The 23,708-nt window shown below is 52.4% G+C and overlaps 1 protein-coding gene across 4 annotated transcripts; it reads right to left on the bottom strand.

Annotated features, from left to right (window-relative positions):
* Window positions 1-23,661, bottom strand: SIDT2 (SID1 transmembrane family member 2). Of its 4 annotated transcripts, XM_080983451.1 has the most exons (27): window positions 23,227-23,608; window positions 20,661-20,782; window positions 20,131-20,295; window positions 19,260-19,305; window positions 18,586-18,687; window positions 18,389-18,472; window positions 17,795-17,894; window positions 17,028-17,093; window positions 16,493-16,586; window positions 15,896-15,960; window positions 13,719-13,790; window positions 13,374-13,448; window positions 13,050-13,097; window positions 11,658-11,776; window positions 11,118-11,191; window positions 10,816-10,882; window positions 10,458-10,531; window positions 9,864-9,987; window positions 8,141-8,258; window positions 6,254-6,390; window positions 5,287-5,395; window positions 4,171-4,247; window positions 3,817-3,863; window positions 3,163-3,268; window positions 2,521-2,631; window positions 1,778-1,891; window positions 1-1,482 (listed from the first exon to the last, which is right to left on the bottom strand). In XM_080983451.1, exons 1-27 carry the CDS (start codon window positions 23,428-23,430, stop codon window positions 1,420-1,422), a joined length of 2,583 nt encoding a protein of 860 aa, XP_080839577.1. In that variant the 5' UTR covers window positions 23,431-23,608; the 3' UTR covers window positions 1-1,419. The 4 variants fall into 4 exon arrangements, with proteins under 4 accessions (XP_080839577.1, XP_080839579.1, XP_080839578.1 ...); XM_080983453.1 differs by lacking the exon at window positions 13,719-13,790 and having other exon boundaries at window positions 23,227-23,661; XM_080983452.1 differs by lacking the exon at window positions 13,050-13,097 and having other exon boundaries at window positions 23,227-23,660.
* Between the last annotated feature and the right edge of the window lie 47 nt (window positions 23,662-23,708).

Here is a 23,708-nt window from a genome sequence, read left to right as displayed (position 1 = left end):
GCAAAGCAAGGCTTTTGTTTATTTCTTTGCATTTGGCAGCAGAATCCGTAAGAAATGAAAACGGTCGTTTTGTTCTGCAACGTCTTACACGAATAATGGTTAAAAAACAAACAAACTCACAATCAATAACCAGGAATGGACGAATATAGGAGGCCGTTCTCATTGCTATTTTTTGTGGGGGGGGGGGAAAGGCTCTTCCCCCAGTAGTGCAGTGGGTGGGGGCCTCCCCCCAGCCACTGAAGGAGCCCTTTGGCTTGCAGCCCGGAGCGGCCACCCATAACTGTTATTCGTACGGCCACTTTGGGCAGCTCATATGGAACAATGAGAGGAGAGAGGCCTCCTGGATCCTAGGTCTGAGCAGAAAACAAGAGTAAAAAGGAGCAAACATCTTCAGGCAGTGCAGTGTAAACCGTCAGGGGGCGACGCAGCTGCCAAGGCCCACCCAGTGGCAGGCGGAAGGGGAGACAAGGAGACAGAGCCCAACCTGCCGCCCCAATTTTAGTTAGGCACTGAAGGGAGCCCCCTCCCCAATGCCGTGTGTGCTTTAAGAACAGAGAGAAAACGGCGCCCCCTTCCTCCTGGGCATGGCAGTGGCCCAGAGCAAGGGCAGTGGCATCTAGTTGGCAAGAGGGGCCCCACTGAGCACCACCCGCCCCTCAGAAAGGCCACGCTTGGAAGGAAGATCACACCGGTTGTGGCAGCGTCATGGAGGTCAGAAGTCTTTGTCCAGAGATAGGAGGCAACGTGGCCTCAGCTGCAGAGGGCGAAGATGTGCTTAACTCAGGGCTGGCAGAAATGTGCGTGAGGCAATGGGCGGATGCAGAGCTTCCAGGGCGAGGGCCCCCAGGGCAGGCTCCTGCCAGCCCCCTTACCTAGGAGCTGCTGCCAGGCCCTCTCCTGAGCCCCATGCCCCAGTTTGGCCCCTGACAACAAGCCCCCACCCCTTTAAGGAGGAGGAGGAGGCAGCAGCGGCAGGGGGGGAACTTATCATTTCCCTATTGACCCAGGCCATGCCCAGGGGAGTCGGTGGGCACATAGGCCAACCCTCAGAGGCTGGCAGCCAACGAGGTGCCGATTCTCTTGAAAACCTGGCGCAGCAGCAGGACCAAGCGACCTGGCTGGAGCCTGCCTGGCATCCAGAGCTCTTGGAAATGCAAGACAGGCAACATTCAAAGCTGCCCAAAGTTGCCCGGGGCATCCAGCACCGTGAAGCCTCAAATACTGAAAGAGGGTGTGCCCCCCACCGTCAGCCTAGGTTGCTCCTGCAGGCTCTGCCAAAGGTGACATCTTCACGATGCATTTGAACGGGCAGGGAGGCCTGTTGCAAATCCTGGCTCCAGCCAGACGCCTCTGCAAGGCCTGTCCCAAGCCATCAGGCAGGAAAGACCTCGTTCCCCCCTTGCTGGGGAATCCTGGCCTCTAGAAGACATAGATCTTGTCACGCTGGACACAATCGAGGTCATCATCCAGAGTCAGTAATACCTACAACAAGAGGAAGGGAGGGAGGGTCAGGTTGGGGAGGTGGGCGGTGGTTTAGAAGCCCACCCTCTCCTTCCCCAGAAATGAAGGTAGCTTTGTGCTGTCGTGCAAGGGGGAGTACGTGGGTGCGGGGTGCTGCTTTCGCCCCGGCCTGCACCGCCTTGGCGAACCTCCCTCCAGATTCTTCCCTGCTCGCCAGTATTTGCTGGCCCTTTCCGCGCAGCCGGCATTGGAGACCACCGTTTGGGTGCTGCTATTTCCCACCCCTTGCCAGGCCAGCTGGGCCCACGCCACCTACCAGGAAGGAGCCAAACATGGCAATGGACGAGAGGAAGTGCCAGACGTCATGGTCGTCAAAGAAGTCAAGCAGGATGCAGTCCCGGTTATGCTCGCGGGACTCGGCCGGCGTTTTCTGCGGAGGGTCAGCGACAAGGAAGTCTGTGATGCTTGGCAGGAGGCAGGCGGTCTGCGCAGCCTGCGCTGGATTCAGCTGCCCCCACCCAACAAGCTCTAACCCAGTCTGCCCCTAACTGGCGCCCTCCAGAGGTCTGGGGATGCAACTGCCAGGCCACTGCCTGGGGCTGATGGGAGTCGTAGTCCCAAAAGGTACGGAGGGAGCCATGCTTAAAGCTAAGGCTGCCCTAACCAAACAGCAATGCAGGGCAGGGATGGATCTTCTGCATGAGAGCTTTTCTAAAGCCTTTTACAGTGGTACCTCGGGTTAAGTACTTAATTCGTTCCAGAGGTCCGTTCTTAACCTGAAACTGTTCTTAACCTGAAGCACTACTTTAGCTAATGGGGCCTGCCGCTGCTGCCATGCTGCCGGAGCACAATTTCTGTTCTCATCCTGAAGCAAAGTTCTTAACCTGAAGCACTATTTCTAGGTTAGTGGAGTCTGTAACCTGAAGCGTCTGTAACCCGAGGTACCACTGTATAAGTGCAGCTCCTTCAACTTGTTACTCAGAGGTCTGCTCTGACGTGGGCGGTTCTGGACAAGCCTGTGGGGGAACTGAGGATATGGAGGGTGGGGAAATGGCTCACCTGCCAGGTGCTCAGCCCCTGGAAGAAGAAGTAGAGGGCAAAGCCCCAGACGACGGAAGTGCAAACGATGCAGAGCAGGGGGATCAGCTTGAGGCGTTCCCCACTCCGGAGCTGCAGGGCAAGGAAAGCTGATCAGAAACAAAGTTGAGGAAGGGAGGGAGGTGGAAATCCCAACTTTCTTGGTTGCTATTGCAGGTGCACTGAATTCACAGACAAAAGGAGCACAGAGGGGCTCCAATCTAGCAGGAAGCTACCCCACCATAATAAATGGGAGCAGGGGCGCCAACTCATGAAGGTCAAATCCTTTTGGCTCACATACAATAATTTTTGGGGGACCCCCCCAAAGTCCAAAAAAAAAATCAGGGGGCAAAGGAGCTTGAGCGTGTCAGTGGCTGGTGGCTCCTCCTCCTGCCACAGAGGGGAAGGAAGGTGGAAGCAGCCCCATGCTGGGGACTGATACTGGGTACGTCCTGACATCCTTTCATCATGCACACAACTCCACCCACAATTGCCCTCGCGAACTGGCGCCTCTGAATGGGAACCCCCACCCCCTCGATATTATTATTTATGCAATTTATATTCCGCCCAGAGAGAAGCTGGCCCCGGCCGCCCCCAAGAGCCAAGTCGGGTTACGTGCAGCACCTTCATGATAATGTAAAAGGCGAAGTAGAGGAGGAGGTTGCAGATGCCAATGGCCAGAAGGTAGGAGGCAAAGTCGTTGGGCCGCATGATGAGGCCATAAGCAGCCCTGTGGGGAAAAGGAGGCTGTCAAGCGGGAGGGTGACTCCTCAAGGACCACAACTGGGGGCCCTTCAAGGCCACGGGGGGGAGGCCTCTGCCAGCCTGAGAGGACCACTCCTGCCATTGTTGTTATGATAATGTGTCACTCTTGTTGCTGTTCTGCCTTTCTGTCCCACCACATGCAAGTGCAAATTCAATTTAAAACGCACACGCACAATAAAAACAGCAGACCTAAAACCTGAATAAGGCAGGAGCTGTTCTCACGAAACATTCTGAGACTAGGAGCAGCCCGAAGAAAGGAAAACACAAATCCCATAACGGCAGCAGGCCACGTGTTATAAGCGAGCTGAATCTTTTTCTTAAAAAAAAAAAAGATATTTGCTAACCTCCCTTTAGAAAGGGCAGAGGGAGCCCATCTCCCACAGCATCACCAGAGAGAAGGCCCTGTGTCTCTTGCCTAATCTGATATAAATACACCCCCCCTCCTGCCCCTTGACTGGCTGGTAATCCTCTCTGCCCAGTTGGATCCTGCCCTGCCCATCAACCCTGACTTACAGAGACCAGTTGATGACATTGCCCATCACCAGCAGCACCATTCTATCCTGTGGAGGAAAAGAGAGGGAGGCAATGGGGATTAGCATCTGCAACAGAGGCCGGCAAAGCACCCACGGGGGCCCTAGCCCAGCGAGAGGGAGGTCGAGTTTTCATACAGCCCCCGCAATCCTTCCAGGAGAGAGCCAGCCACACTTAGAGGACTTAGCTACACGCGTCAATTGTATTTTTACAACTGCACTACAAACATGTGACACCAGGTGGTGCTGTAGAGCAGTGATCTGTCGCCAATGGAATTTTGCAACGAGAGATTTTATAGTGTTGTTTTTTTATCAGTATAGATCCAGCCTTACTCACCACATACATAGGCCCGCTGCACTGGCGGATGCAGTCCGTGTAAAGCACGTGCAAGATCCTGCGTGGGATCCCAGAGTCTGTGGAGAGAGAGAGAGACACGTTAAAGCTATGTGGACCCAGGAATGCACCCTGCCCTGTGGGCTGACATGGTGGGGGCAGGAGGCCACTCCTGGGAAGCAAGCAGAGGACATGTTTACATAATCAGCCATGAGATTTCTCTCATGCGCCCTCCTCCCCAAGAAAACAGAGTCATTTTTTCTGGGGATAACCCAGAATGAAATTCCCAGGTGTCAGAAAAGGTTATTTATGTATGCCCGTTTTTGTTTTTGTTTTTAAGTTTTTATTTATACTTTTCAAGTTTATACATTTCATTACTTTTACAATCTTTTTAACATTTCAAAGTTTGACTTCCTTCCCTCTCTTTCTGCGGTTCCTTAAATTTAGTTTTTAAAATTTCTTCTGCATATCCAAATTCATTTAATTTACTCATTTAATTATCTACTTTAAATATACAGGTATATTCTTATGTAACTGCAGGTTATTACAATAATCCTGCCAATGTTTTTACCTGTTTGCAATTTATCTGTAAATATTCAATAAACCATTTCCATTCTTTTATAAAAAGTTTGCTGTCTTGATTTCTTATTCTTTTTTATGCCCGTTGTTTTGTTAGCCCCCAAATGGAAAGTGAGCGAGGTCCCAACTCAAGAGGCTTGGCAACTTAAGTTGACAGAATACACACAACTTGCAGATTTAACATATTGAATAAGAGACAAGAACATGTGTTTAAATAAGATTGGAAAACATTTATTGAGTACACCCGAGGTTCCACTGTATATGGAAAGAAAGTGCCTACAGCTGAAAACGCTGGCAGCATTAAGATAAGTTAAATAGAGTCAGTAAAGAATTCTTTGATGGATGTAAAAGTGGAAAATTGATTTGAATGGTTATACTAAAATATGCAGGGATATAGGATACGTAAAATGAACCACGGAAAGAGAAGAATGGAAGCCAGTGGATATTTTTTAAGTTTGTAAAATATTCATTTGAAATTGTGCAACAGAAAATTCAATAAAAATATATTATTATTAAAAAAGAAGGGCTGGCAGAACTCACCCAGTTTCCAGCGGCCCATGTAGTAGAGCTGGGTGCTCAGCAGCAGAGTGGAGAGGATGTGGATAACGGAGAAGACGATCCAGAAAGCCGTGTTGCCCTTGCCGAAGACCTGGGAGAGCAGGGAGAAAGGGGCGCATCATGCCGTTTGAAGGCCATGATACTGAATTCAAGGCTGGGGGAGGGAGTGGGGTGAGAAGGCAAGACAGGAAGTCTCCTTTCTGCCTCCTCCCTCCTTTCAATGGAAGCCAGGGTTTCCCCACTATTTTAAGAGGAAATTGGGGCGGAAGAGGAGCAGAAAGCGGGTTCTGCAACGTCCTTTCCTGAAGGGTAAGGTAAAGGTAAAGGGACCCCTGACCATTAGGTCCAGTCGTGGCCGACTCTCGGGTTGCAGTGCTCATCTCGCTTTATTGGCCGAGGGAGCCGGCGTACAGCTTCCGGGTCATGTGGCCAGCATGACTAAGCCGCTTCTGGAGAACCAGAGCAGCGCACGGAAACGCCGTTTACCTTTCCGCTGGAGTAGTACCTATTTATCTACTTGCACTTTGACGTGCTTTCCAACTGCTAGGTTGGCAGGAGCAGGGACCGAGCAACGGAAGTTCACCCCGTTGCGGGGATTCGAACTGCCGACCTTCTGTGGTTTAACCCGCAGCGCCAAATCCCCCGATTTGTTCTCCTGAAGCGTAATAATCGCGGGAAAGGCTTTCCTTTCCTGGTTCACTGCTGTGATTTTGTTTTTAAAACAAATCTGAAACGTTTTGCCAATACATAAAAGCCACCAAGGAATTTGAGGGACGCCGGAGAGGGACAACGCCGTTTGCAAAAACCCACGAAAAGGAAGAATGAAAAGACCCACGCGGGCCAACAGGACACCAGCCCCCGGGGGTTGGGAAGGCCACTGTCCCAGCTCAGGCCTGCCTCCCTCCCTCCTTCCCGCATGGAGCTCCGGAGGCTTCCCATCGCCACTCACCACCCCAACGACCGAGAAGAAGATGACAATGGCCAGGCAGGCATAGGCGCTGTAAGCGCTGGCATTGATATCAGGGTGGCGCTTCTGGTACAGCTTCAGCATGCAGAGGCCGGCGATCATGTACATGAAAGAGGTGTCTGCAAACAAGAGACCAGCAGCAGGTGGCTATTCATTATTTTCCCCCAAATTTTTAAATTCATTTTCACAACTTTTAAACACACATACATACAAACAAACATAAATCATTACCTTATTAAAACTAATCTTAATACAGTGGTGCCCCCCAAGACGAATGCCTCGCAAGACGGAAAACCCGCTAGACGAAAGGGTTTTCCGTTTTGGAGGTGCTTCGCAAAAGAATTTCCTATGGGCTTGCTTCGCAAGACGAAAATGTCTTGCGAGTTCCTGCGGGTTTTTCCCCCCTCCCCCCCTTTTTCCCAAGCCGCTAAGCCGCTTATCAGCTGATCCGCTAAGCCGCTTAACAGCTGATCGTTAAGCCGCTTATCAGCTGATCCGCTAAGCCGCTTAACAGCTGATCCGTTAAGCCACTAAGCCGCTTATCAGCTGATCCGCTAAGCCGCTTAACAGCTGATCCGTTAAGCCACTAAGCCGCTTATCAGCTGATCTGCTAAGCCCGCTAAGCCGCTAATAGCGCTAATCCCCTAAACCGCTAATGGGCTTGCTTCGCAAGACGAAAAAACCGCAAGACGAAGAGACTCGCGGAACGGATTCTTTTCGTCTTGCGAGGCACCACTGTAACATTGTTGAGTGACTTCCTCGTCTCCCCCTAGTTGAATTTCAGTGCATATCATTTTAACGGTTTTTCAAATCAAAATTCTTATATAATTAACCTAGTCGCTTAACATATTTCTGTCTTATCCATTCAGCATTAAACATATTACCGTATTTTTCGCTCTATAGGACGCACTGGACCATAGGACACACCTTGTTTTAGAGGGGGAGAACAAGGGAAAAAAATTCTCCCCCCCTCTGCTCAGCACCCCTTCAGCGAAGCGGTAGGAGAAACGGAGCCCCTTCCATTTCTCCTCTCGCTTGGCTGAAGGGGCGCTGCGCAGCTCTCCCTCTCTGCTGAAGCCAGGAGAGTCTTGCTCTCCTGGCTTCAGCAAAAGGAACCTGAACCCTGCGGAGTGCAGCGGGAACTTGCGCTGTGCTCTGAAGGCGTCAGGTGGCTATCCCTGAAACCTGGAGAGCGAGAGGGGTTGGTGCGCACCGACCCCTCTCGCTCTCCAGGCTTCAGCGAAAGCAACACAAAGCCTCCGGAGCATAGAAGGAGCGCTCCCTCTGCACTTCGGAGGCTTCGCGTTGCTATCGCTGAAGCCAAGGAGCCTGCATTCGCTCCATAGGACGCACACACATTTCCCCTTAATTTTTGGAGGGGGAAAAGTGCATCCTATAGAGCGAAAAATACAGTAATTCTTCACATGACATGTTTTAATCCTCAGCCTATCTGGTAATTGCAAGCTTTTCCCAATTAATTTAACTTAACTTAATGTATTTAACTAAATCATCATAAAATTTCATGCAGCAGGTGGCTATTCAGGGGCAAGCAAAGTGCACTTGGCACATGGGCAGAGGGGCTGCCCCTAATATCATTATTTGTACACGTTTTCCCAAGACGTACAAGGCAGGGCACCTGCTGCACGTTCTTCTGCAGGGCTCCTCTGGCAAGTTCTCCATGGCCCCTGGATTGTGAAGCCCAGCCTTTCCCAACCTAGTGCCCTCCAGCTGCCGTGGCCATGCTGGCTGGGCCTGCTATGAGTTGCAGTTGGAAGCAGGATGGAGGGCACCAGGTTGGGGGTGCCTGATCTGCCGGGTGCAGGCAGCCCCTCCCCTCCGGTCCTGCCCCACTTCCCAGGCGACACTCACCAAACTGGAAGTTCGTGTAGTTGGGGCAGACGTGGTAGCAGGCGCTGAGCAGCCCCTCCATCATGAGGGCAGTTCCCATGGCATAGAAGAGGCCAAAGTGCTTAGGGATGCCACACTCCTAGGAAAAGAGAAGGGAGAAGAGGGTGTTCCTGTTTCAGAGAGAAGCTGGGCAGTGGCTTCACCTGCAAGCTGGCATTCAGCTGCAGCCCTTTCTGCTCCCATGGTCTCCCTGGGTCACGGTCAACTGTGCCCCCATCTACCGGAGAGAAAAAGGGGCTGGGAAGAGGTGGCGAGTAGAGCAGAACTCTCTGCACAACTACAGCAAGCCAGGGAGAAAGGAAGAGAACGTACTTCCCCCAAGTTTTTGCGTATTTGTGTGCCTGTAGAGATGGAGAGAGTCTACCAGCCTTCACCAACCTGTTCCAGATGCTGTTGGACTACAACTCCCATCAGCCCCAGTATCATATGACCATGCTGTCTGGGGTTGATGGGAGCTGTAGTCCCAACATTGGTTGGTGTAGGCTAAAGTTCATAAAGCACGCCTTTCTGGTACGGCTAGCTATGATTCATTAATCTGATGTATGTTTACTGCTGCTGTGACCCTCAATTTTTTAATTTTTTTTTTTTATAATAATTTTTATTAGTTTTCAATTACAATCTAGTAACAGCCTCATTATAATACAATTACTAATGCCAATCATGCAGATACCAAACTATATAATTTAGGGGGCTCCCCGCATGCTAGAATTGATGGTTTGAATATTTACTTTATTTCTGTGTACCAAAATATTAATAATTTCAATTACACTCAGGTCAAAATAACAATCCCTTATACAACAACTGCAACATTAACAACTTCCATTCGTATTGACACATAAAATGGTTCGTAAAACTACAGGTGAGGTTATGAAATGATAGACATAATATTTTGCTGTGACTACACTGTTTACTTTTTCTATAGGATTTTAAATTGGGGGGGAAATGCTGGATTTCGAACACGAGCCGATACATTTATTATCTCCCTATATTTCATTTGCACTTGTCCATCCGCACGCTGGTGACTGAATACGCATGCACAGCCAAGGATGGTTGACAACACGATTGGGGGCTGAGGAAGGTAAGCAATGTGGGCTGGGATGACAGCCCCTAGCAAATAAATAAAATGCTGCTGTGAATGTTGTTTCTGCCGGTTTCACCCTTTGCCTTTGTTCTTAACTCTGCATTGAACATAAAAAGGTAAAGGGACCCCTGACCATTAGGTCCAGTCGTGGCCGACTCTCGGGTTGCGGCGCTCAACTCGCTTTACTGGCCGAGGGAGCTGGTGTACAGCTTCCGGGTCATGTGGCCAGCATGACTAAGCCGCTTCTGGCAAACCAGAGCAGTGCACGGAAATGCCTTTTACCTTCCCGCCAGAGTGGTACCTATTTATCTACTTGCACTTTGACGTGCTTTCGAACTGCTGGGTTGGCAGGAGCAGGGACTGAGCAATGGGTGTTCACCCCGTCGCGGGGATTCGGACCGCCAACCTTCTGATCGGCAAGTCCTAGGCTCTGTGGTTTAACCCACAGCACTACCCGCCTCTTGAATATACCTCTAAGACTAGGGATCTGGGATAGGAAGAAAAAGGCGTCCCAGGGTAGGAGAGGCAAATGAGGGTGCAGCGCCTGGTTTCGAGGCTCCGGGGGACTGAAACCACCCTCCGGATCCTCCCACCGCGACTCACCACAGCTTGCAGGTCGTTACGCATCAGTGCCCGGTTATAGTTGATCTCGCGCTGGAGGATGATGAGCAGGAAGAGCAGCCCCAGCAGGATGTAGCCCATGTTGCTGAGGATGTTGTTGAAGGCGCTGGGGAGAGGAAAGCAAAGAAGGTCTGAATCAAGGCACAGTGGGCAAAAGCCAGAGAGGCTCTGCTGGAGTCTCTGACCCAGGGAAGAGGACGCTAATAATAAATAAATAAATAAATAAATAAATAATAATTTTATTATTTATTATTTATACCCTGCCCATCTGGCTGGGTTTCCCCAGCCACTCTGAGCAGCTTCCAACAGAACACCAAAATACAATAACCTATTAAACATTAAAAGCTGCCTTAATCAGGGCTGCCTTCAGATGTCTTCTAAAAGTCTGGTAGTTGTTGTTCTCTTTTGACATCTGGAGGGAGGGCATTCCACAGGGCGGGTGCCACCACCGAGAAGGCCCTCCGCCTGGTTCCCTGCAACTTGGCTTCTCACAGCGAGGGAACCGCCAGAAGGCCCTCGGCACTGGATCTCAGTGTCCGGGCAGAACGATGGACGCTGCATAACCCTTGCTCCTACCTGAGATTGCCCAGTGGGTGGGCGCACAGGAAGTTATAGTAGCAAATGTCTTGGTTCCCGGTGACGTTCACCACCTGCCAACGAGAAAGGGGAGGTAAGCACTGCAGAGGACCCAACTGTGAGGGCTGGCTTGGCAGTCCACCGCCCCCTTTAGCAGAGCTCAGATCTGGGGAAACCAGCTCACACTGACACAGAGAAGGCACTAGGTGCTCAGAGCTGGGCTGGGGCAAAAGCCAACCTCTCCAGCCCAGAGGAGGGGAAATGGGTAGACCAGGCTTTTGGGGACAACATAGCACCTAGGTGGCCAGGTGACTATCAATAGCACATGGAAAGAAGCCCAGGAAAGAAACCCACTTACGGTCTGATAGGTGATGACCAGTTGGATGACGGGCAGAGCGTAGAAGACTGCAATGGTGGCTATATTCCTGCAGGAGACACCAGAGGTAAGGGGGCATATGTGCATCCCACACCCCTAATTTATTTCCACCATGAAGCAATAGGTGGGCTCTCTGTTGACCCACTTGGGGCCATGCAGGTCCACTCAGCCACCACGCCAGGCTGCCCCTTTTACCCAGAACTGATGGATAGAAGGGAGAGCTACCCCCCAGTACAGGTGGGGCACAGCCCCCCTCCCCGCCCCACATCCTTCTCCTCTCTCACCAGAAGTAAATCTGGTATTTCTTCCGCAGCACCCGCTTGTCCTTGCGGGCCAGATCCGCCACATACAGGTATTGCTGCAATGAGAAGACACAAGGAGCGGGGTGAACTGTGGGTCTCCTTGGGAGCGGCCGATTCCTCCCCTCATGGAAAGATAACCTGTGAGGCTACAAGGAAGGTCGGCATTTCCAGACCCTGAGACTGCTTTGACCCCCGCTCATCTTGTCTGATCCCTTTCCCCCCAGTCCAACCCAACTTGCAGGTAAAGCCCAAGAGAGCCTTAGAAATCAAGAGCCACCTGCAGATGGTTCTGGGTGTCTCAAGCAAGCCAGCCAGGCCACGTGCTGCTCACTCAGTCCCACTTCCTCCTGTGTCTCCTCCCTCCCTCGCCACAGCCTGTGGCTCTCTGGCTTGTTCTAAATGGCAAGCGAGGCAAGCATCACTTCCAGCCCTCAACACACAGGGCAGGTGAACAGCACTGGCAGGCGATGGCAGAGGGAGACTCTGGGCTCCCATGCCTTCCTGCTCCCCAGCGCAAGGCACCTTGGTGCGGATGACGTTCTTGTCTGAGTCGATGTCGGCCAGCGTGTCGTAGTCGTCTTCCTCCACCGAGCTGAGCGAGTCGAGCCGTGGCCGCCCCGCCATGTTCTCAAGGGAGCGATCTGTGGGCAGAGAGGGGGCGGCATGACTGACAAGGCACAGACAGGCATGGCCAGCTGGTCTGCCAGGCGCACACGCACACCCCGACCCCAGGTGTGTGTGTGTGTAGGAGGGGGAATTCAGCCCAACACAATTTAGTTTCGGGGAAGCGTCTGGCAGCCTTCACGGCCAAAAGGCAACAGGTCAGATCAGCCCCGGGCCATTGAATTAGTGATGTAATGGACCTCCTGGCTGCCTCATTTTCTGCAGAGCAGACAGCTCAGTGTAGGGGGTCTTCAGACACCTGGGCAGCTACGGGGCCGAGAAGCCGCCTTGCCCAATGTAGGCCAAGGAGTGTCAGGAAAGACCCTCAACATGCTGTGCTCTGCCACCTGCTTCTCCCGCCCCCATGGCGAGCTCGGCCCCTTCTCCCTCCCCAGGAGCAGCAATCACCTGTCCTGGATGCACCTGATTCATGCAATTGCCTGGTGTGGGAGTTGGAATCATGCAGATTAACCCACCCCTCCGCTGTGAGCTTTCTGAGAGTAAGTGGCCTCATCCTTACAATCCAAATTAGCCCACAAGGCTTGAAGGGAAACCACAGGAATCCCTGTTGCTGGATGGCGGTGGTGGAAGGAGAAGCATGACCCCTCTCTCCCGCTACTGCAGCCCCTCAGAAAGCCACAGGGAGCTCAAGAGGGAGAACTGGGGAGGGGGCTGGGGTTTGTGCCTTTGCATCACATTCCTGGTTCCAGGGAGCATCTTTGCCAGCCGACTGCATCTTCCGTGCTTCATTTTTGTCAGTATATTTTTGTATCTCCAAGCTGCTGGAGGAGAAGCTGCAAAGCAACCCGAATCCTGCATGTGAGTCTGCCTGCACCTCTGCTCCCCAGGGAGGCCAGAGGAGAGCAAAGCTCAACCCCTCTTGAGCTCCCTCCTGGCTGCCCAGCAGGACTCAGCCTGGACTGTGTTCCTTGCACCACCAAGCAGCCACTGCTAGGATTTGTATTGTCGGGGGTAGTAGCTTAGGCAGCATGTAGCCCCATCACTTCGTATCCATGTTTTAAATTGAGCTCCATGTTTGCGATTTCACCAGCCACATTTCTCTCACCAGCTGTCAGGGGCAAGAAATTGATTTTGAAATAACACGGAAAGAGCACAGAACGCAGCAGAGGTGCCTGGCCAAAATGCCCTCTCCCTTTCCTGGTCGAGGAAGTGGGTCGAGGAAGCCTGGTGCCAGGAACGCCATGCCTGATTGTGAAATGATTGACAATTTCTCTCTCTGCCAGCATCTACCCATTGCAATGGCCCAGTGTCTCTGGCGGTGCTGACAGGTATCCTGCCCTTGAAAGGAAAGGAAAGAGTTACACAGAGGAGTTAGCTCTCAGGACCTGCCACAGAAATGCCAACAACAACCGACAAGCCAGGAACTTTCCCCCGAAGCGGTTTGCAAGGCCCAAAGATCCACGAGGCCCAGCAGCCCAGCTCACCCTGTTTGCCCACTTTCTTGGGGTACCCAGCTGCCTCCCACCATGCAAGCATGCAAAACCCAGGCACTTGAGAGAAGGAATCTGGTCTCTGCATCCCCCAGACTCCCACCCGTCCAGGTAAGCAGCTCACCTGTGTAACTGTAGGATGCTTCTGTGGACAGCAGGCTATCGGTGACATTTTCTGTGCTGGCCGTAGAACCGTTGTCTGCAACAGCAATTGGGAGGGCAGGGAGGGGGCAAAACAGAGTGAGTGGCGCAGCAAGGCTCAGACCTCTCAGGTGATCACAAGAGAGGTGATGGCGGCAATTCCCTCCCCCCACCCCACCCCCTTGAAGTGTCTTGCTCATTTGCACCACCAGGTTTCCTGGACAAACAGGCACAGCAGTTCCCAAAGGCTAGGCCTGGTATCTATACCTGCAGCACAGGTGGGCTGAGGGGCTTCAGGGGGGAGGCACCATCTGCACCTGGGACTCACCAAAGGAACCATAACTGTAGCCGTTGTAAGGCTGGCGCCCCAGGAAGGAGTCTGGGGTGATGTGGGGATGCCCTGCAATAAACCATCAGCAGACAGTGACCGCGGGGAACGGGGGTGGGCAGCAGCAGAGCAGGTGCAGTGGGCAGGCGAAGGTGCCAACTCCTCCTTGGCTGAGTCTTGAATCAGGGAAAGGTTTGGGGAAGAGGAGGCAGAGCAAACAGGTCGCCCATTTTTTATTTCACCGCCCAATCATGGAGGTCTCTTCAAAGAGGTATAAACCAGAAGCAGCTTCGGAGGTTCCTGTCTAGGGTAGAACCTCAGAGCCTACCTGGACCTGACACCCCCCTCAAGGCAAAGGAAACAAAAAGGCTGAGGGAGAATCCTTTGCTTGGAAGTTAAGAGAAAGAAGGAGGTGTTTGGTGCTTACCAAGGAGAGAAGCTGAGCATGAGGTGCCCCAGAAAAAGGAGGAAGGGAAGCAAGAGAGAAAAAGGGAAAAAGAGACAGCGTTACTGATGCAAACACCCAAACTTTAATTGCCAAAGGGGGATGTGGGTAGCGCTGTGGGTTAAACCACAGAGCCTAGGGCTTGCCGATCAGAAGGTCGGTGGTTCGAATCCCTGCAATGGAGTGAGCTCCTGTTGCTCAGTCCCTGCTCCTGCCAACCTAGCAGTTCGAAAGCACGTCCAAGTGCAAGTAGATAAATAGGTACCGCTCCAGCGGAAAGGTAAACGGCGTTTCTGTGTGCTGCTCTGGTTCGCCAGAAGTGGCTTAGTCATGCTGGCCACTAAGCGAGAAGTGGCTTAGTCATGCTGGCCACTAAGCGAGATGAGCGCTGCAACCCCAGAGTCCGTCACGACTGGACCTAACAGTCAGGGGTCCCTTTACCTTTAATTGCCAAGGGGTGTTACACCACAACTGCCCCCCCCAAGCCACAGCAGGTGCCCCCGGAAAGCCTGAGCTGACTCTGGCAAGGGGAGGGGGGACACAGCAGCTGGCCAGTGCAGATCCCCCATGCTGTGAAAGAGCTGGAAGCGGCAAGCAACAAGAAGGGCTCCCATCCAAGTGTTTAAGCAGTCCACGGCCATTCAGTCTGGCCTTCTTCAGCCCTGGGTTGCCAGATGTTGCTGGACTACAACTCCCATCATCCATGGCAACTGGATGAGCCGATTTAGGAGTTGCAGTGCACCAACACCTGGGGACCCAAGGTTGAAGATTTAGACAACTGAAATTGCACAAATGTGGAATGCTGAGTGGGAACTTGAGTCTTGTGACAAGCTTGGACTTCCATAGCAACTCAGTTCTCTCTCCCCCCCACCCCCCGCTTCTTTTTTTAGGGAAAAATGGGTACTAGATCTCGTTGATTTTGCAGGCAGTTTTGGAACCAGAGGTTTTGCCCATGGCTCCAGTGTCCTCCCCTTGTGCTTCTGAAATCCCCCTTCCCAAAACATCCCACTCGCCACCACCGTTGCCTGTCCCCTTGTTCAAAGATCTCTTGATCCATCAAGAGACCCAGAAAAACCAGAAGCCCCTTCCTCAGTAGCTCAGAGCAGGGCTTTTGGTGTGGCTGCCCCTGTTAAGTCAAATTCCTGTTGAGATATGACAGGCACCCACTAACAGAACTTTCCATAAACAACTGAAGACCTTAATTGTTCTGATAGGCTTTCCCAGCTAGATAAAGAGGTCTCTGGCATGAGTGTCTACTTTACTTTGTTTTTAAAATTATCTGCTGCCATTTAGTTTTTAGTTGTTTTTATTGTATGTTGTACGTTACCATGAGGCATGAGCATGTGGAAGGCTATTAATTAACAGAGATGGTATTACATGTTGCTGCTGAGTGAAAGTACAGTGGTACCTTGGGTTAAGAACTTAATTCGTTCTGGAGGTCCGTTCTTAATCTGAAACTTTTCTTAACCTGAGGTACAACTTTAGCTAATGGGGACTCCTGCTGCCACCCCAGGATGTTCTCATCCTGAAGCAAAATTCTTAACCCAAGGTACTATTACTAGGTTAGCGGAGTCTGTAACCTGAAGTGTCTGTAACCCGAGGTGCCACTGTACATCCGCAGGCAATTGCAAAGGCGGACACAAATGGTGTCACATGCAGAAATTGTAGCATTATGGCATGGAGCAAGAACCACCCTGGCTCCTAGCCCACAACACACACAGACCTCACCTACCAGTTTCAGTACTGGGTGTTTCTATGGCAGCCAACAGTCCCAGTTGCTTCTTCTTCTTCTGTTGCCTATAAAGTAATGAAGAGTGCCTCAGACAGCTGCCTCATCCACAGAGAAAAAGACTCTCCACTCCACCAAAAAGCCCATGGAAGGGAGTAGGGGGAGGCTCTGGTAGAAGTGGGCTGGGTGGTTCCTTTGTCCCTCTGGAGGAGGGGCTTCACAGGGCTATTGTGGAGAGTTCTGCCCCAAAGGAGGTGATTTCAGGAGGTACAAAGGATGGAGTCACTGGAAACCTGTACCGTTTGGGGTGAGAGGGCTATTTCAGCTCACAACACCACTGCAAAGCAGGAGTACCCTGCCACACGTCAATCCAGACACCAAACAGAAAGCAGGGAAATTTATTCTTCCAGATGGCTCTCGCAAGCCAGCCAAGCCGCACGCTGAATTCTGGGACACCTTAGGAAGGCAGATGGTAAGAAGGACCCATATCCTGGGCTGATGGACAGTCGTGATGGTGACCACCTGCGTGGCAGGAGCACCGGCCTCTCTGCAAAGGAAGGAAAGAGCCACACCACCTATGGGTGTAAAGGTAGGACTCACCTCCAGTTCTCCCAGCAGGCGATGAGGACCGTCAGGACGTAGAAGGAGAGGAAAACCCCAAGGCAGAACAACATCCCGCTCACATAGGCCTGTGCTGCAGGGAAGGGGGAAAGAGGAAGACCTTGTAGATGTGCAGCAGTTTCTGCTGGAGCTGACAACTTAAAAGTCCTGTTTCCAAGCACAGGTGGGATGCCTGCTTAGGTCCACCTACGCTCTCTTCCTTTCTCTGCCGCTTACCTCCATCTTATGGAAAATAGCCCAGTGAAAATGTCTGGTGCAGGAATTAAGTCACTCCCCATGCAAAATTCCTGCCCCTTCAGTACATGATCGGGGGCTACACAGAATCGCAGAGCTGGAGCAGACCTCAAAGGGCATCCAGCTCCATGCTCTTTGCAGCAACCCTTCAAAGCTGAGTGGCAGCAGTTCAAAACCCTAGTCAGGGTAAGGAGGTGGAACCTGGTGTCTCCAATCAGGGCTGTTCCCTGTGCTCCCTCGCCCATTCAAATGGGTGCAGCTGACACCCAGGGCTACTTACAAGTGACTGCTGGCGATACCACCACGTCCAGGGTCTTCTGGCGGTTGCCTTGGTCAACAGGTTCGTCTGAATGCACAAAAAGACCAGGGTTAGCCAAGCAAGAAAGCAGCACAGTCCACAGTCATTTTTCTGCAGGCAGGATGCAATACTTTCTCTTGGTCGCTTTCTACAACCAGACACTACCTACTATTTTACCCTTCGAAGTCAGCATGGGACTCCCTTTCCTTTGACTGTACTGCACTGTGATTCATGGTCTACATAGCGGTTGGCAATGTAAGAGGTTTATTAAAAGAGGGTTATATACAGATCCCTGAAAGGGCTCTTCAAACAGTCCTGCAGCAGGATGCCTCCTAGTCCAAGGGAAGGGGGAAGAGGCTTGAGTTTGTGTTTAAGGAGGGACAGGGGTCAATGCACAGATAATTTGCTGCATATGTACAACATAAGATCTCTATTCCTCCCTCTCAAAAATAAAAATAAATCTCCAGTAGTTTTCAAAGGATCTATTGCTAGCTCACATTAGAACTTTCTTCCGAATCGCTTCATGGCACTGTTTAACTGTATTCGCATGCAAGGTGTTTATTTGGAAACAAAAGTCTCCCAGAGCAAATTATAACAAAAAGTGATATAGAAACATGCCAGACTCACAGAACACCCCACCACCCAGTCGCTGTCTCTTTGGGATTCTGCCATGGCAAGGCAAAAACCCAAAACATAGGCATCATCTCTGTTGAAGCCCCCACCCCATCCCCGAACTCCCACCTCTGTACCTTTGGAAAAGGGGTAGTAATGCAGTGGCCCACCACAAGCTTGGTCTTCTGTCTTCACCACAACCACCACATAGAAACTGTGGCTGGGGAAATCCTTCTTCTGGAAGTTAACAAGAGGGTGGAAGAGCAGCATCAGGAACCGTCTTCCCTGGGCTGCAGAAATTCCATGACAACGTGCCAGCTAGCAAGCACTTAAAGGACTCCCATGTGGGGCACCTGGGCTCTTCTGAGAGCATATACATATACCTATATACACACATACACCACCCTAAGATGTTCCTAGTGAGTGGCAGACCAACTGATGGCAGGATTTGAGGCCAGACCAGGGCTGTGAACCCCTGTTATTTGCCAGCCACTGAGGCAGAGGCATCGTGCCTGCCACACAAAGCACCCAAAGAATCAGTTTTCTCTTCAACAAGCATCGCTTCCTCGGGAGCACCAAGGGCATGGATAATATTCCCCGGCGCAAGCAACACCACTGCAACCATCTGCTAATTGATGCTACCAGACACCAGAAGCAACGGGGAAGCCAGCCTGGCCGCTTCTGCGGGGCTCAGATTGCACTTGGCGCAGCTCCTAGCCTGAGTCCGGTACCTGCACAGTGATGGCTGCCTTCTTGGTCATGGTCTGGTACATGCCGATGAAGGCCACATTGTTGTCCAGGTCGTAGACAGGGCACTGAGGGAAGGAAGGAAGAAGGAAGTAGGGTCAGCCACTCCACTGCTCCAAAAAAGGCAGGATCCTTCATGAAAAAAATATGCCCTCCCGGTCTAACCACCCATCTCACTTACCAAGATGTCTTGGATGGAAATGACAGAACAGGGGAAGGCCATGGCAGAGGTCACCTTCACTATCACGAAGTCTACACCCTCCGGGAACTCATACTTGAAATACTGCCCAGGAGAAGAGGGAGGCGTTAAGAAGCCACATGCAGCCCCTGGAAGGCGTAAAGCCCACCCCAACACCCTTTTACCTTCCTTTAGTGTGCCCCCTCCCCCAAAATAGCACAATCAGCTGCAGCTCAGAAATTCGAATCATAGGGTTGTAGAGTTGGGACACCAAGAGTCATCTAGTCCAACCCCCTGCAATGCAGCAATCTTTTGCCCAACGTGAGGCTTGAACCCATGCCCCTGAGATTAAGAGTCTCTTGCTCTACCAACTGGGCTATCTCTGCTCCTGGGATATTAATGACCACGTTCTTAAAAATAACTTTCTCTCTGCCTCCAGGGAGACAATCCTGAGCTTGCTGGGCAAGAGATTCCTGCATTCCCACAACAACAACAATGCCAGAGCCACTGTTTCTGAGGTATTACAAAGCAGAGCAAGCTCTTCCCACGTCACAACCAGATGCAGAGCCACCCACAAGGCCATGATTCATAAACGAAACCTCGGTCCAACAGGCCTTCCTTCTGGCAATTACCATCTGGGGCCCTCTCTATTCTTCACCCTAACAGAGAGAACTCACCTGTGGCTGGGCTGCCGTGGCATTGAAGGTGAAGTGCTCATTGGTCCTGTGTTAGGGAATAAGAAAAGGAAAGACTTAAATTGTTTCATAAAAGACGCGGGTGGTGCTGTGGGTTAAACAACAGAGTCAAGGACTTGCCGATCAGAAGGTCGGCAGTTTGAATCCCCGCGACGGGATGAGCTCCCGTTGTTTGGTCCCAGCTCCTGCCTACCTAGCAGTTCGAAAGCACGTCAAAGTGCAAGTAGATAAATAGGTACCGCTCCGGCGGGAAGGTAAACAGTGTTTCCGTGTGCTGCTCTGGTTCGCCAGAAGCGGCTTAGTCATGCTGGCCATATGACCCGGAAGCTGTACGGCGCCTCCCTCGGCCTATAGAGCGAGATTAGCGCCGCAACCCCAGAGTTGTCCTCGACTGGACCTAACGGTCAGGGGTACCTTTACCTTTAAAAGTTACATACCTCTTGTAGAGAAAAACCACAAAGCAGTGTGTGCAATATGTGTGTTTATTGGTGGGAGGAACACACTTATAGCGGCTGGAGGAGCCAAGATTGTGTTGGCCTGAAAGCTGCACCCTCTAAGTGAGTCCCCTAACTTTCCCTAAGGGTTTGGGAGGGGGCAGAATGTTGCACACGCTCAGAGGAACTTTGTGATCCCCTTCACACCTTCAGTGTCTGGGCCTGTGTTCCCTTCTTTCCCCGCTACCCTGCATTCTTCTGTATCTTATTTCCCATTCCGCACCCAGCAAAGAGCACCGTTGCTGCTCCCACCACAACCTCACCAACTCCTGGGCCTGGTCTTCAGCCGAAGAGGACCTGCCAGGACAAGCAGCCGGCTCCTTGGCTGCTTCAAGCCCCAGAGGTCAGAGGCTGCTCACCTGAGCACAAAGTTATCCACACGAGTGACCTGCAGCTGGTAGGAGGCGTTGCTCACGGAGAGCGTAGAAACATCCACGTAGAAGAACTGCATCTCCACCTCACTCTTGGTCTGAGGCTGGCACAGTGTGCGGCTGACATCTTGGTAGAGGTACTTCCGCTGGTACCTGGAGACCCGAGGCAGAAGGAAGGGGGTTGGCGAACACCAACCAGGGGCACACAAGCACAGTCCGATTCAAATACCCAACAGCCCCGTCTGAGCGAGACCTTTGTGGCTCAGAAGGAGCAGAACTGCCACCTGGCATCAGCATCCTTCTACCCAGCTAGTCTCAGGCCCACAGTCACCTTGTCCTTGGCTAAGGGTAGCCACCAGGTAAGAAGAGCCAGACCATGGGGCCCCCAATGGGAATGGATAGCTGGGACGGAGGATGCTTCGCTGCTGCATCCTTCCAGCCAGGAAGAGGCCACCCCCATGAGCCTGCCAAGAAAACTCGGGCAAAGAAGAGCCTGTCCATCACACAGAGATACTCACAGTCCCCTGAGGATTAACGGCACCTGGAACGACACCACGGCCTCCTTCTGCCTGACCACAAAGAGCACCGGTGTCTCCTTCAGCTCTGAGAGCACGTTCACCGACACCCGGACTCCCTCCGTCTGCAGGAGTGAGAACAAGAGGAGATCTTGGGTTTGGGGCAGGAGGCAGAGCCAAGCATGTCTCATCCTCGGACCTTTTGCCTGCTCTCTCTTTCTCCTTCCACCCACCAAAGGCACCCATGAGGCCACTAGTTGCAAAGGACAGCAGACAGCTAATGATGCTAATGAGTCTGGCTGGCAGGTGCCCAAGAAAGCACTCTGCAGCCAGCCGCCTGGGTCAACTCCCCTAAAGGTCTGCGCAAGAGCTCAGACCTGGCCTGTGCTCCCATCTGTCAGAAAGAAAAGAAGGCTTGGGTTGCTCAATAAACACATCTTCTACTCTGCCCCCCTGCAAAGGTCCTAGGATGTGCAGAGGCCACTAGTCATTGTTACTCTGCAGTGAGGTACGGATTCTACACCTTTCCTGGCACAGGGAGGACTGAGCAGAACAAGGGGGGACGGTTTCAGGAGCAGAAAGTGTTGGGCTCTGCCGCACCCCAGGAAAGGCTGCCCTGGCATCTCAGACACACTGACCGAGTAGATGTGACCCTAAGCCAAGGAGGAGTCAGTGGGGAGCTGCTCCTGGACTGGCCTCTGAGTCCCAGACAAGCCCTCTTCTCAACAATCCAGACCCAGGAAGAAAAAGAGGCCTTGCATTCTTGCTGGCATGGAGTCTAGAGACCCCTTACTAGGCACTCCCAGCAGCTAGGAAGCTGTCTAATATGGAGTCAAGACCACTGGGTCCTTCTAGCTCAGTGTTCTCTACTCTGACCGACAGTGTCTCTTTCAGACAGGAATATTTCCCAGCCCTACCTGGAAGTGCCCTTGGGGACTGAACCCGGGACCTTCTGCATGCAAAGCGGATGCTCTGCCACTGAGCTATGACCCTGCACCTTGTTGCAGAAGGAGGCTGGCTTTTGCCTATGGGATCCCCATAACTTGTGGGGAGCAGGGTAGGGAAGGCAATAATATAACAGCTGACTGAAAGCCAAGAAAACTGTACTGGAAGGAGTGAGATGCCTGTGTGTGTGAAATAATAACCTTGGGCACCTGCCTGTGCTAGTACTGAATGATTTGTACTGGTGCCAAGGGAGCAGAATAACATTTTCAGTTTGGCACAGGACTGCCACCCCCCTCCCTTTTTTCACTTTATATTTGTTTTGTTAAATTTATATCCCAGTCTCTTCCTCCCAAAGGAACCCAGTGGCATGCCTAGGAATTTAAATAAGTATTATTTCCTGGGCTGCCATGTTTAAGTGTAGAAAAACTTCTCTAACTTTAGCATCAGGAGCAGGAACTCAACTTAGTGCTGATGACACAGACCTTTAAGCCACACCCCTCACAGTGGCTGCTTTAAGGAGGGACATGATCCTTCTGTACACTTGCATTAGGTGACGAGACAGGAATGACGTTGCAGGTGGATTTTCACCTGGAAAACAACAGCTGGCAGATGGGGTTGTAGGCTCTATGCGTCCTCCAGACTTGGGAGCTGCTGTTGGTGAATAAGGATAACCACCTTTGCCCTCTACCTTCTTGGCTGCTAATTTGTGAGGCCGTGGATACAAAGGCCAACTGCCCAGAACAAACAGGTTAAAGTGTCACAACCCAGCAAAGTATCACACCAGACAAAAAGCACAGAGTGAGAATTCCCTGATGCCACCTGGAGGCCAAAGGTCTGCCAAGAAGATCTTACAGCTCATCTCACCTTTGACACATCTTTGGGGACAAAGGGAGTTTAAGCTGTAGAGGCGCAGCTCTGGAGAGGGACAGCTCTGCTGAGCAGAGAAGCCTTTTCTTGAGATCTAGGAACTTGAGGCCGGTCGAGTTACATGAAAGGAGATTCCGACTAAACATCAGGAAAACCACTTTCTGACAGTAAGAGCTGTTGGAGGTTGTGGTCTCTCCTTCCTTGGAAGTTTTGAAGCAGAGGTTGGATGACCATCTACCATGGATGCTTTAGCTGAGATTCCTGCATTGCAAGGGGTTGGGCTAGATGACCCTCGGGGTCCCTCCCAACTCTACGAGTTCCACAAGTGCGGAAGAAGGGCAGGAATCGCTGCTGGCTGGACACCCAAACAGCCTTATGACTGACTGTAAACAAATAAGGATAAGGTGGGGCGGAAGAGGACGTGGCTCTCTCGCAGACCTCTCTGCTTGGACGAGCAAGGGCTTTTCTGGGTCCCTTCCAAAAGCGCTTGCACTTCGCAAGTGGGCGGGCGGGTTTGCGAAAGGGGACTGTCTTGCCCAAGAGAGCCAAAGCATCCTTATTTATACTTGCCTAACCCCGGTACCTTCACAATGCCCAGCAACCCCCTTTCTCCCGCACGGGGACAACGGCGGGTAGGGGGGCTCCGTCCCTTCCCAAGCGGTGTACGAGACTGGGCGGCCCAGCAGCGCCCCCTTCCGGGTGGGGCCCCAGACTGCCCTGCAAGGGCGCCCTCTGCACACGCCCAGAGGCTGCTCACCGCGTTCCTGGTGACGGTGTGGTTGAAGGCGTAGATGTTGAGCAGCTCGCCGTTGACGGCGTCCGTGTAGGGCTTGTCGAAGTCGGCCTCCTTCTGCACTACGGTCTTCTTGCCGGCCGCCGCCTCCGACCCGGGCAAGAGCAGGAGCAGCAGGAGCAGCGGCGGCGGCAGGAGAAGACGGGGCGCCCCCTGCGGGCCTAGCATGGCCCCAGCCCGGCAGGCGGGCGGCGGCTGACGGGGACGGAGGAGGAAGAGCAGCAGGTGGTGGCGGCAGCGCCTGGAGCCAGCATGCCCGTCGCTAAGCGTCGGGGCTCCCGCAGCAGGCCCGAGGACGGGCCTCCCCACGGGGCGAGAGGCAAGCGCGGCCCCTTTAAGGCTCCTCTCGCTACTTCGCCGCGCTCGCGACTGGCTCGAGGCCGCGCGGTAAACACTCGGGCCGGTCGGCCCGTGACGTCACCTCTGAGGACGCTCCCCCTTAAAGG

The sequence above is a fragment of the Podarcis pityusensis genome (assembly GCF_964106645.2).
Source record: "Podarcis pityusensis genome assembly, chromosome: 15".
Classification (NCBI taxonomy): Eukaryota; Metazoa; Chordata; class Lepidosauria; order Squamata; family Lacertidae; genus Podarcis; species Podarcis pityusensis.
The sequence above is the reverse complement of the archived record's forward strand: the minus strand, read 5'-3'. Positions and strand labels throughout refer to the sequence as shown.

Bases quoted from the DNA above. Each gene is read 5' to 3' on its own strand.
- SIDT2 (XM_080983451.1), bottom strand. From the start codon at position 23,430: ATGCTAGGCCCGCAGGGGGCGCCCCGTCTTCTCCTGCCGCCGCCGCTG. The intron at 18,688-19,259 runs GTGAGTTCTCTC...TCTCCTGGGCAG, and splicing joins CCACGGCAGCCCAGCCACAG to TATTTCAAGTATGAGTTCCC. The intron at 6,391-8,140 runs GTGAGTGTCGCC...TCTTGTTTGCAG, and splicing joins CTACACGAACTTCCAGTTTG to ACACCTCTTTCATGTACATG.